Source organism: Channa argus, chromosome 7, assembly GCF_033026475.1.
Source record: "Channa argus isolate prfri chromosome 7, Channa argus male v1.0, whole genome shotgun sequence".
NCBI classification, from domain to species: Eukaryota; Metazoa; Chordata; class Actinopteri; order Anabantiformes; family Channidae; genus Channa; species Channa argus.
In genome coordinates this window covers 4,451,543-4,464,180 of record NC_090203.1, presented here as the reverse complement: position 1 = coordinate 4,464,180, position 12,638 = coordinate 4,451,543, and the positions used below count along the sequence as shown (strand labels likewise).

Sequence of the window (12,638 nt, the reverse complement as noted above, 5' to 3'; positions counted from 1 at the left end):
GTAGTCTTTTGTTTAAACGTTTATAGGTGTTGGGTGTTGTGTCAACGTAAAATGCAGCGGCACAAGTCTACAGTTAGTAGACTTGTGGCGCTGTAGTAGTTTTAATTAAAGTAGTTTTAATTATTTTCTCTATCACACATCAATCCCTACATCACAAGTAAATGTGATTTTAATGTGATTACATCGGTTTATTTTGCTTTTGCTTGGCAAATTAGTAGAGAAATGTAGACTTTTAGTCACACTGATATTCTGTCATCTCAAATTTCTCTTCACTTCACTTATTGTAACCAGAAATGAAACAAATACAAACTGAGAGGCCTTATTCTGTTTGTTTCCCTCAGAACCTGAGATAAAAATGTGTAATTACATTTAAACTGTAGACACACTTAGCAAGTTACTTTTAGACTCGAACAACTGCATGAAAAGAAAAGATATTTTAAAATGCCATTAGGAAAAAGATTACAATTATTCAAACTAATTCTTCATCACCCTGCCCTGAGAAAACAGAAATAATTTATTAACTGTTGCATTGATTTCATTTCTGTCTGTTGCAGTCACAAACCAAAATCAGAAAATCTTTGTGTTTAGTTCAACATTGACAACGTGGAATTCTGCCCAAGCGTACTGCAGACAACACTACACAGACTTGGCTATGATCGAAAACAGTGTCGAAAACCATGCGGTCTATGTTGCAAAGCAAAGCGGTGCCATTGTTTGGATCGGTCTCCATCGAGTGCCATGGACTTGGTCTGACAATTCTCCAAGCACTGTCAGAAAATGGCAAAGTGGCCAACCTGATAGCAGTGGTGAAAACAAATACTGTGCAGCTGTGAATCTTCAACATGAATGGGCCAGTTATGACTGTGACACCAAGTACCCGTTCATCTGCTATCAAGGTGATACTTCTGAAATTCCTCAGTTAACTTACTGCTCGTGTTTTACAACACGTGTGTTTTGTAACGGCATGTTTTTTGTACTGTATCATTCAGTTTCAAAGAGGAAGACCGTAGTGAAGATAACAATTAAGACTGATGCCAACATAACCAATCCAGCTATTAACGCCCAAATACTGCAGCAGGTAAAATTATATTTCCCTTTTGTTTTTGAAGACATAAATTAAAATTCCAAACTACAACTAAAGTTTACTATGTTTTTCCTCAGCTAGGTTCAGTGCTGAAAATCCGGATTTGGACCAACCTCACTCTGCAATGGAAAATTCAGCCAAAAATTCAGCAATAAAAATCCACAGAAGCTTACATTTTTAATGTTCTTCTCCGTTAACAGCATGTCAGCCTGTTTGCTTTTAAATAAAGTGGCTGGATTTCAGTAATAACAAGGAACTAAATACACAATTCCTTCTATTTTTATTGTGCCACTAATAAAAAACAATTGCTCTTTCTTAGCTAATATAATGATGGTTATGCTTTGTGTGATGTGGCATTATGGCTTTTAAAGTGCCAAGTACAGTGCTTTGTTCATTCTGTGCCTGTGTTTTTGTTTTTCATTGCTTAGAATTGTACTGTAGCTGTTTCCATGCTATGTTATCCCTGTTGCAAAAGGTTTGTCCAAAGTTACACTGAGTTGCATCACTTATATCATTGATCAGTTATAATGCATGAATGTAGTTTTGCTAGATTCTGTCCCACCCATGGCTAACAATAAAAAAAATAGGTTGATATGAATGACATAGTAGCATTGTGCTTGATTTCATGGCCTTGACTCTCTCATGCCTGGAGGTTCAATAAGAAGATATAATTTGCTGTTATTATTGCTACAGTCCTTTATAAAGAAAACCAAATTGGTATTACAGAAATTATGTCTATGATCTTGACAAGAAATGTTCCAATACAGTGCTAAATTATCAGTACCAGCAGCAATCCTGGCATACGGTATGTCAAAGGATTGTTATTAGCCAAAATAAAGCATAATGATTTCCACTAAATCTCTAGTTTACAGTCATATATTTGAGCAGGTTAAGGATACGTGCTCTACAGTCCTTAAGGCAAGTGTGGGATTTGGTTTATGACTTGTGGACATTAGGGAGCAATCAATTTCCGAAATACTCAGGAAACTCTGGAATTAGTGAAACTGTTGCGACCAGCACATTTCTGTGGTTAGAAAAGTTTATGAAGCCACAACACAACTTATTAATATGCAAGAAGCTTTAGACAACACAGGGATGTCACGTTCCTTCTGTAAGGAAGTTGTTGTGGGATGCGCTGCACATACAGTGCAGCCCAGTTCTTCCCACTGAGAAAAACTTGCACATTCTAGAATGATTAGTTTTGACCAAAGAGAGCTCACAAAATTAATATTTATTTATTTATTTATATAGCTATATATCACAAGACTAAATGGTGCAATGTCAGTTTTTTTCAATATTGTGCAGCCCTAATACAATATTTTACAAGCCAAAAAAAGCAAAACTGCAGTTTGACCAGTGGGTTGAATCAACACCTATCAACACCAAAATCAGACTTAATACAGAGAAGAGTTGAGTTTTTCATTATCTCATATAATTTGCAAATGTGGTTTGCATAGTAATTTGCAATGGACATTTGGAGGAAAGGACAAAACAGAAAAGGAAGACAGCCTGAAACAGAAAATAACAACCTTAAGAAAAGCTTTCGAGTTTGATGAGTAAAATAGGTAAAAGTATCAATATACACAGATCAGTGCAGGTATATTAAATTCTTTTAAATTCTTTTCGTAGCCATGATACTTTGTCTACTGCATTTGTACCATTATAGAAAATAGTGTGAAAAACAAAACAAAATAGGGGTTTTCTTGGTTTGTACTTCACATATATACAGTTTCAGTATAAACCGGTCTAGCTGTAAATATTCTGCTAAGTTTGTATCACTACAATTAAAATCGAAATTTAATCTACAGGTTGAATATGACCATTTGTAAACCTGTGTATATAGAATGTAGAAAACAAAAACAAGCTGTAGTTAAAGATTACATGATCAAATGTGCACATAGATAATGTGAATTACACTGGCTTTACAAGTAAAATACACCTGAAAGCATAAGAAGAAAAAAACATTTTTCCATCAATTACATAAAACCACTGGTGTAAAAACATTGTTAAAATGATCTCAACTAGCTGACTAATACAAAGTCAAGATTTGCATATTAAAATTATGTGCTCAGTGTGCTTAGACCTAGACTAAGAGACTCTGTTTTTGGATTATTCACTTCAATGAGTTAAGATCTTGAGATTCAAGAGCTGAACTTTAAATATGTAAGTACAAGTTGGTACTTTGAGAGTTTGTGAGATTGTTACTGCATCTTTACAATGAACATGGACTGCACGGAAAAGCCCAAATTTAAAAAAACTGGATTCTGTTCTACAGGTCCTCATTTACCTAAAATGTGCTTTAAACCAACTTTTTAAATTCTGCTTAATTCTTTTTACATTTTGTTAATACCAGAACAAAATAGCTGGAATCATGTCTTTATTGTTGGAAAATCCATTGTAATACTTGTCTTTTCTTCTTATGACCTTCAACTTTAAAGTATAAACTGGGCAATCTTTGGTTGACACATTTATTTTTAAGATTACTCTCTAGTTTATATGAAAACTAGTACAGAATAGTACAGAATATATATATATATATATATATATATATATATATATATATATATGTATGGACAAGCACCAAGCTAGGACAGGAGATATACTCAACTAGTAAGTACTGTTTGAAATTTGTTTGTTGATTTCAGAGGTAGCTGAGTTTCTGTCATTTTTCTTGAGTCTGCTGCTTTAGTCTGGTTGTTTGTAATAGTTAAGTACTGTAGGTAGAAAGTTTTTCTCTTCTGGTGAAGTGGATATTTGGTCTGTTGTTGGTGGTAGTTTCAGCTTAGTAATCACCAAGCGTTCACACCTTTGACCTAACAAAGGCACAAGAGGTAGGTTGGTTTCAACAAGGGGGCGGTTTCGGCTGTAGCCAATTAAGACCATATTTAAGGCACCTGTTGGGCTGGAGCGTCAGCCCTTGTTCAGCCCTCCTTGTGTGAAGACAGACGGTGTAAAGACAAGCGAGTCTACCTGCGCGAGTCCACTAGGTAGTTTATTTCAAACTTCTTCTACTTCTATTTCTCTACTTTGCTCTACATTAACCCTTTCTACTCCGAAAAGCCTTTTCTTTGTTTTACTATGTGTTTTCAGCAGATCCCTGGGTGGGTGGGACTGGACTCCTCATCAATGACACCTGGAAGTTTTCCTCGACAGCACCACTCAGCATTTTTCTTATTTTTATTTATTTTTAAGATTACTCTCTAGTTTATATGAAAACTAGTACAGAATTATATATATATATATATATATATATATATATATATGCGCTCTATAATACTTTTATTTAACCCTTTGAATTATTACACTGTAAGGACATATTGACTGGTGCAAAACTACAAAAATGTTGTCACAATTCTTTTCGACCTGCCTGTAGATCTTTGTACTTTTGTCTCATTTTGACTCTGGCAGTACAAAGATGTTATAACTTTTCTTCTCTGGAGTGTGACTTGTCTTTCACCAATTACCTGTTGATAGCTATTCATACATGAAATTCTGTGAAATTATTTTACATTCTTTTAATCTTAGTTTCTTTGAAGCATGAATTAGCTAGAATAGATGCAAAAAACTGTGGAGAACATGTGGATAATGTTACATATAATAACAAATTCTCTTCTTGATTGCAGTAACATCGGAAATGAATTGTTATGAGGTTCTGATTCTCATCTTCCTTAGTAAGTCCAAGAGTGTCAAATACATACATTTCATGGATAAAATTTCTGTTTGTTGATTTTAAGTTTGTGAACCACACAGCTGTTTGGTAAAACAGGCCAGAAATCTGTGCTGATGAAAGTATAAAAAGGAGATTATTGCAAGCAACCTAATTTTTAAGGGTTAGGAACTTCAAGATCCTTTTTTTTTTTTTGCTTTACATGGCTTACAGCTGCTGAATATGCTTATGAATAGCCCAATGAAACTGTTTGAGAGGTTTTATAAGTCAAGTTAGTTCTAAACTACACTTTCATTCTTATTTTATTAATTGGACTCCAGGTTTGTCAACATCTGACTCCAGTTGATGTTTAGTGACATCAGAATCCTAGTGTTTCAATTTTTCCACCATAACCTTGTATTTTTAATGGGTGTCTTCAAAAAGAACATAAAACACTAACAGCCAAAGTCTTTTATCAGCTTAGAAATATTGGGTTTGTTCATTTTTGTGGTTTTGGTGAAGATCAGATCACTTTTCATGAAGGATTTGTGCAGAAAACTGGGAAATTGGAATTTTTTTTTACGTGTAACATTGTGTAAACTACTCAAGAAAATACTAAATATACTGTCTATCATCAACCCTCAGGATGTAACATCAACTTCTGCTCCCAGTTCCCACTGCGTACATACCACTATGTTAACATGAAAAAGACCTGGATCGATGCTCAGCAATATTGCAGAGTGTACTACAGTGACCTGGCCACATTTGAAACCATAAATGACATAAGCTTCCCGAAACCTGATTTTTCCTATTCGTGGGCATGGATAGGACTTCAGGATGACCCAAACTCCTGGAAATATAACATGGGCAATGATTCCAACTCCTGGAGATGGTCAGCAACTGGTGAACCAAGCAAAACTGGTTTTCAGGCCTGGAATTTTGTGGGTGGTGATCCAAATAGTTCAGGTGGACAGGAAAAGTGTGCGATGATGAGCACTGGAAAATGGCATGATGTGCCCTGTCAAGACCTTAAAAGTTTTGTTTGTTTCAATGGTAAGAAAGAGTTACTTCACTTTAGCTACTGACTTAGATGGGTTTGTTCGCCCAGTAGCTGTGCTTCTCCCTCCCTGTCTCCTTCTCCCTATAGTTTTCTGCAGGCATCCCTGGTTTCAGACTTGTATGCTTGCAATGTGCAGTAATGGGTTTTACCAACTTGCCTATTCGTGCTCATTCTCTCTCTCTCGCTCTCTGAATGAATGGCTACCATGAGCCTTCCGAGTGTTGCCTAAAGGGGTATTTGTTGGGTTTTATATATAATTCTGTAAGGTCTTGAACTACAATACAAAGTCCCTTGAGAAGATTTTTTTTTATGATGTGATGATATATAAAGAAAATTATGGGACTGAATTATTGCCGGTATCTTATAGAAAGTAGGGCTTTCAACAAATATTCTAGATTAAAATGTTACAATAACTGATTCCCCTACTACTACTACTATTACTAACTCTAACACTTTTTAGTGCTGAAAAGTGCAGACATTCAAAATGAGGACACAACAAAATTTAAAAAAAAAACTTTTTTTTTTTGCAAATTTATGGCATCGACTAATTGGTAGAGGGACGGGGGTGATTTAGTGTGGAGGCTGCGATCATGTCCACCAGAACTTGCCTACTTATTATGTGATAATTTAAGCTAAACTGTGAGCATAAACATCATGTTTTAGTGTAGTGCATTGGCTTTTTACTCTGCAGTTTTTTACTGTGCATGTTACGTCACAAACAATTGTCAACCTATGTCACCTCAGCCGCTTCATCTCCTCTCATGTTTGGCAGAAGTCTGCTGCTGTGGTTTGAGAGGGTGTGTGGAGGAGCTTCTGCTTCCTCACTCAAACAGAGAGGATTTGATACACTACATCATTAACACTACCATAACTTCACATTCTCTACTCTCACTCAGTGCACTTACGTGGAAAAACATTTTTGTAATTGGGGGGCATTGCTACTCAGAGTCATTCAAAGTGTCAAGACTTGTGGACCCATTTCTATTTAATCAAAAAATAAAAAGTTCAAGTCAAGTTATTTAACATCACTGTGGCCTAACAATTATTAACTGTAGTTTGTGCCTCATAAGACAGAGAGAAAATAATTTATTGCATTGTTATCATTTGTGTTGCAGTTACAAACTATGTGTTCATCTCAACTTCTGCAACATGGAATTCCGCCCAAACATACTGCAGACAAAACTACAAAGACTTTCCAACAATTGAGAACAATGCAGAAAACTCTGCAATGTATTCTGCCAAACCAAGTGCTACTGAAGTCTGGATCGGTCTGTATCGAGTGCCATGGGCTTGGTCTGACAAATCTCAAAGCTCTTTCCGAAGTTGGCTAAGTGGCCAACCTGATAATAGTAATGGAAAAGAGTTCTGCGCGGCCGAGAATCCTTCACATATGTTCGCCGATTTGGACTGTGCCACCAAAATTCCTTTCGTCTGTCATCAAGGTAATAATATTTTTGAGTCGACTGATCAAATATTACAAGCATGTCTCCTTTTTTTTGTGACTGCATATTTATTGTACTGTTCAGTTTTAAAACTGAGGACCACGCTACGGATGAAGATTCAGACCGAGGCTGAGATAACTAGTCCAGTTAACAATGCCCAAATCCTCCAGCAGGTAAAGTTATAATTCCTATTTTAGGTTTTGTTCTTAAATGACAGAGGACAAAGAAAATGACATGAAACTAGAGAGTGGTACACAAAATTAGATAAAAGCCCTCCAAATTTTTTCTATTTTAATTTAGTTAGGTGCAGTGCTGAAAAGTCAGGGATGGAGAGACGTCATTCTACAATGGAAGATTCTGCACAAACAAATGGAAAAGACACTCGAAACAACATCAGGAACTATGTAAAAGTAAGGTGGCTGAATCTGAGCAATAATAATGTACAGTACTTAATGTAATATTTCTTTCAAAGGAGTAAGTTGTTTGGTGAATTTGTGTTCTGCAATTACTGTACACTTAAGCCAAAAACAAATATCTACCACTACATTTACTTGGAAATATCTCCGAAGTTGATCATCTCAAGTTAAATATAAAAACCCAGTACTCATCTCTGAGGCTTCACTTTGAGGAAGCTTGGAAACAATTTCTAGAACATTTCAACTTAAAGAAAATGCCTGGGACTGAAGCCACGCGCATCTCCACACACCCCGCCACAAACAGCTAAAAATGACATGCCTTTTATTCCTGAATACCTATCATCACTCTTATTAATATCCATCATTATTATTAGCAGTAGTAATCAATTACAATTACAGTTATCATCATCATCATCATCAATATCATTTTTATCATTAGTGAAAGTAGCAGATTTCATTCCCCCACTTTTGTGTGTGTTCTCCAAATTCTATAATTATATCATTTAACTATGACTTCTTTTGTATCCTTTCAAATAATGCTAATGTTGTTATCAGCCTATTTGGTAATATAAGCTTTATTATCATAACTATTTTTATTAATATTATTATTAACATTATTAAAAAAATTTATTACAATTGTTTGCTATATATATATATATATATATATATATATATATATATATATATATACATTCTCTCTCTCTTTGTTCTGTTTTAGCTAATTTATCTGAATGTGCTATCAGTTCTCAAATAATTATTACACAATATATATGCTTAAAAAATGTTTATATCCTTAGTATGTATACTCTTACCCAGTATTCCCCCCCCCCCAACTTTCGTTTCTCGTTTATGATTATACACGTTCTGCTCATCCTAACTACCCCTCCTCAATCCTTCAACCCTGATGCACCTTTACAAGCAAACATACACTGTACATAGGTAACACATGTCATCTTTTTGTCATACCTCACTGTTGTTATGCAGTTATGTTTTGTATTGTGTGATTTGTACAGGGTTTTTTTTTTTTTGTGGTGAATAAAAAATTAAAAAAACACATACCCAGACATCAGCAACTATTTCATTTTCATACTAAGTGATTTTTGCATACACCCTAATAGAGTTTACACCAACCAGACATAACTTTATGGTCATTGATAGGTGAAGTTAATTTGGAGGGAAAAGAATTAATGCTGGTTCCAATAGAAAAAAATGTCAGAATACACAGTGTATTGCTAATTGTCGTGTACAAGGCTGCATGGATGCGTTTTAGTTTAACTATAGTTTATAACAAGAGATGGCTGTGGCTTAAACATATACACTGTAGGGATGTGTATGTGATCCTGCATGAGTTTTAGTATCTGTGCTTTAGCCTCCGCGGCCTTCTTAAAACCATAACGTTAAACCTCATATTTGAAATCTGCTAGTTGTCTTTTCACTGCATCCGCATGATAAGGAAAAGGATATTTAGCAGGACAGGCAGGTGTAAAGTACACAAACACACACACTGAGCCAACCAAACCTGTCAGAGGCATTGGAACGTGGCTGTATTCATCCTTCCTAAAGCTCTTAACCAGTGTCCCTGTCCCTGCTGCTGGGATGAACTCAGATAGCACAATGCTGCCACCATTTTGCTTAGGGATGGTATTTGCCAAGTGACGAGTAGTGCCTGGGGTTCTCCAGACATTGTGACAATTTTAAGTCTCCCTTACGCTGTAATAATTATTGCTATATACATTAAGTATCATGTTTGGTTAGATTACATTGATTTAAAGCTCAAGAAAAATCATTATTTAAAAAAAATTTAAAAAGTATATAATGTTTGTGAAGTCAAAAGTAATTGCATCATATCATCATGATCACAATACAGAAAAGAATGGTGATTATGATTTTAAGCACAATTGAGCAGCTTTGTTTGTCAAATCATGTTTAAACTATAGATGTTTGAGGGGCCAGGGGAACGCTCTATAAAATGCTATGTTTTCTACAATTATGAAGGCATATAAAGAAAAGGATGGGTAAGCATTCACTAAAGCTTTTGGGTAGTTAGACTTTGCCCACATTTCTAGAGATCAGCTTAAGTGCACAGTGTCAGTAAAGTAAAAAAAGGACTTCTTCCTCAAGTTGTTAAGATGATATCTTATGATGATATGATGATATCTATCATTATCTTTCCTGCTTACTTTGTTTAGGGTTGTGAAGGGTGCGGAAACAAATCCCAGCTGCTGTCAATGCCACAAAAGGCATGATACACCTTAAACAGATTACTGCTTTGTCATAGAAGTATAAATTTGTGTATACACACACTCCCCACGAGTGTGTGTGTCATTGTGAGCATAAAAGGGTGAACAAGAAGCAGTGTATAGCTCTTTGTGTGCCAGTAGGTAGAAAAGCGCTATATTTGTCCAGACTATTTACCATTTAATATATTCTCTTTGTTTGTAGAAAAGTCATAAATGGATCACAACATGTCTCTGACTCTGCTCTTCTTTGGTAAGATCAGCAGTTCTTCTTTGTCTACATCATTTTAAAATGTGGTTTGCTCTTTGGTTTTGGAGGCTGTACCACCGTTCTTATTATCTTATCAGCTCGGCTAACCAAACATAGTAGTGGTGAAACACAATGCTAATCTTCAATGTATTTTTATGTGTCGTGCTTCTTCGACTGTTGAGGACTTTCACCAGACATCATCAGGTCACAGAACAAGTCACTTCCCACATGCTGAACATGTGGCTATGTGTCCCAACCACACAGTCTATGTTCGAAGCATCCATGTGTAGATGTTAGATACTAGGATAAAGACAATCCACCAGACTATAAACAACGGTATAGTAAAAGGTGTTTTAAGTCTATAATCTGCTAGTTGTTTTGCCACATCAAAATATTCTAAAAGCTAAGATGTTTTGTCCAAAGATCAATGGCTTTCGGCTTGTCCCTTCAGGGGTCGGCACAGCAGAACACGTGTTTTTACGCTGGATCCTGTCGCAACCCCCCCCTTTTTTTTAATCTGGGCTGGGGACCAAGGTTGCAATTGGACTCAGGGCGGGGCCACGCCTGGTGGGGTGGAATTTGAACCTGCGGCCTTCTGCATCCCAACCCAATGCTCTACCACTGCACCACTATGCCTAGCAAGTTACTTTTAGACTCGAACAACTGCATGAAAATAAAAGATATTTTAAAATGCCATTAGGAAAAAGATTACAATTATTCAAACTAATTCTTCATCACCCTGCCCTGAGAAAACGGAAATAATTTATTAACTGTTGCATTGGTTTCATTTTCTGTCTGTTGCAGTCACAAACCAAAATCAGAAAATCTTTGTGTTTAGTTCAACATTGACAACGTGGAATTCTGCCCAAGCGTACTGCAGACAACACTACACAGACTTGGCTATGATCGAAAACAGTGTCGAAAACCATGCGGTCTATGTTGCAAAGCAAAGCGGTGCCATTGTTTGGATCGGTCTCCATCGAGTGCCATGGACTTGGTCTGACAATTCTCCAAGCACTGTCAGAAAATGGCAAAGTGGCCAACCTGATAGCAGTGGTGAAAACAAATACTGTGCAGCTGTGAATCTTCAACATGAATGGGCCAGTTATGACTGTGACACCAAGTACCCGTTCATCTGCTATCAAGGTGATACTTCTGAAATTCCTCAGTTAACTTACTGCTCGTGTTTTACAACACGTGTGTTTTGTAACGGCATGTTTTTTGTACTGTATCATTCAGTTTCAAAGAGGAAGACCGTAGTGAAGATAACAATTAAGACTGATGCCAACATAACCAATCCAGCTATTAACGCCCAAATACTGCAGCAGGTAAAATTATATTTCCCTTTTGTTTTTGAAGACATAAATTAAAATTCCAAACTACAACTAAAGTTTACTATGTTTTTCCTCAGCTAGGTTCAGTGCTGAAAATCCGGATTTGGACCAACCTCACTCTGCAATGGAAAATTCAGCCAAAAATTCAGCAATAAAAATCCACAGAAGCTTACATTTTTAATGTTCTTCTCCGTTAACAGCATGTCAGCCTGTTTGCTTTTAAATAAAGTGGCTGGATTTCAGTAATAACAAGGAACTAAATACACAATTCCTTCTATTTTTATTGTGCCACTAATAAAAAACAATTGCTCTTTCTTAGCTAATATAATGATGGTTATGCTTTGTGTGATGTGGCATTATGGCTTTTAAAGTGCCAAGTACAGTGCTTTGTTCATTCTGTGCCTGTGTTTTTGTTTTTCATTGCTTAGAATTGTACTGTAGCTGTTTCCATGCTATGTTATCCCTGTTGCAAAAGGTTTGTCCAAAGTTACACTGAGTTGCATCACTTATATCATTGATCAGTTATAATGCATGAATGTAGTTTTGCTAGATTCTGTCCCACCCATGGCTAACAATAAAAAAAATAGGTTGATATGAATGACATAGTAGCATTGTGCTTGATTTCATGGCCTTGACTCTCTCATGCCTGGAGGTTCAATAAGAAGATATAATTTGCTGTTATTATTGCTACAGTCCTTTATAAAGAAAACCAAATTGGTATTACAGAAATTATGTCTATGATCTTGACAAGAAATGTTCCAATACAGTGCTAAATTATCAGTACCAGCCGCAATCCTGGCATACGGTATGTCACAGGATTGTTATTAGCCAAAATAAAGCATAATGATTTCCACTACATCTCTAGTTTACAGTCATATATTTGAGCAGGTTAAAGATACGTGCTCTACAGTCCTTAAGGCAAGTGTGGGATTTGGTTTATGACTTGTGGACATTAGGGAGCAATCAATTTCCGAAATACTCAGGAAACTCTGGAATTAGTGAAACTGTTGCGACCAGCACATTTCTGTGGTTAGAAAAGTTTATGAAGCCACAACACAACTTATTAATATGCAAGAAGCTTTAGACAACACAGGGATGTCACGTTCCTTCTGTAAGGAAGTTGTTGTGGGATGCGCTGCGCATACAGTGCAGCCCAGTTCTTCCCACTG

At 36.2% G+C, this 12,638-nt stretch overlaps 1 protein-coding gene and 2 long non-coding RNA genes across 3 annotated transcripts; all 3 read left to right on the top strand.

The window, feature by feature from the left end:
* Positions 1–561: 561 nt before the first annotated feature.
* LOC137130952 (uncharacterized) lies at positions 562–1,634 on the top strand. The gene is made up of 3 exons (XR_010914923.1): positions 562–896; positions 990–1,078; positions 1,162–1,634. It is a non-coding gene; the product is annotated as an uncharacterized lncRNA (long non-coding RNA).
* Positions 1,635–4,623: 2,989 nt separating this feature from the next.
* LOC137130821 (putative C-type lectin domain family 20 member A) lies at positions 4,624–8,199 on the top strand. Its single transcript, XM_067511409.1, has 5 exons — positions 4,624–4,755; positions 5,376–5,783; positions 6,906–7,232; positions 7,317–7,405; positions 7,533–8,199. Exons 1-5 carry the CDS (start codon positions 4,719–4,721, stop codon positions 7,638–7,640), a joined length of 969 nt encoding a protein of 322 aa, XP_067367510.1. The 5' UTR covers positions 4,624–4,718; the 3' UTR covers positions 7,641–8,199.
* A 2,826-nt stretch (positions 8,200–11,025) lies between these two features.
* On the top strand, positions 11,026–12,019 carry LOC137129795 (uncharacterized). The gene is made up of 3 exons (XR_010914766.1): positions 11,026–11,281; positions 11,375–11,463; positions 11,547–12,019. It is a non-coding gene; the product is annotated as an uncharacterized lncRNA (long non-coding RNA).
* Positions 12,020–12,638: the final 619 nt, after the last annotated feature.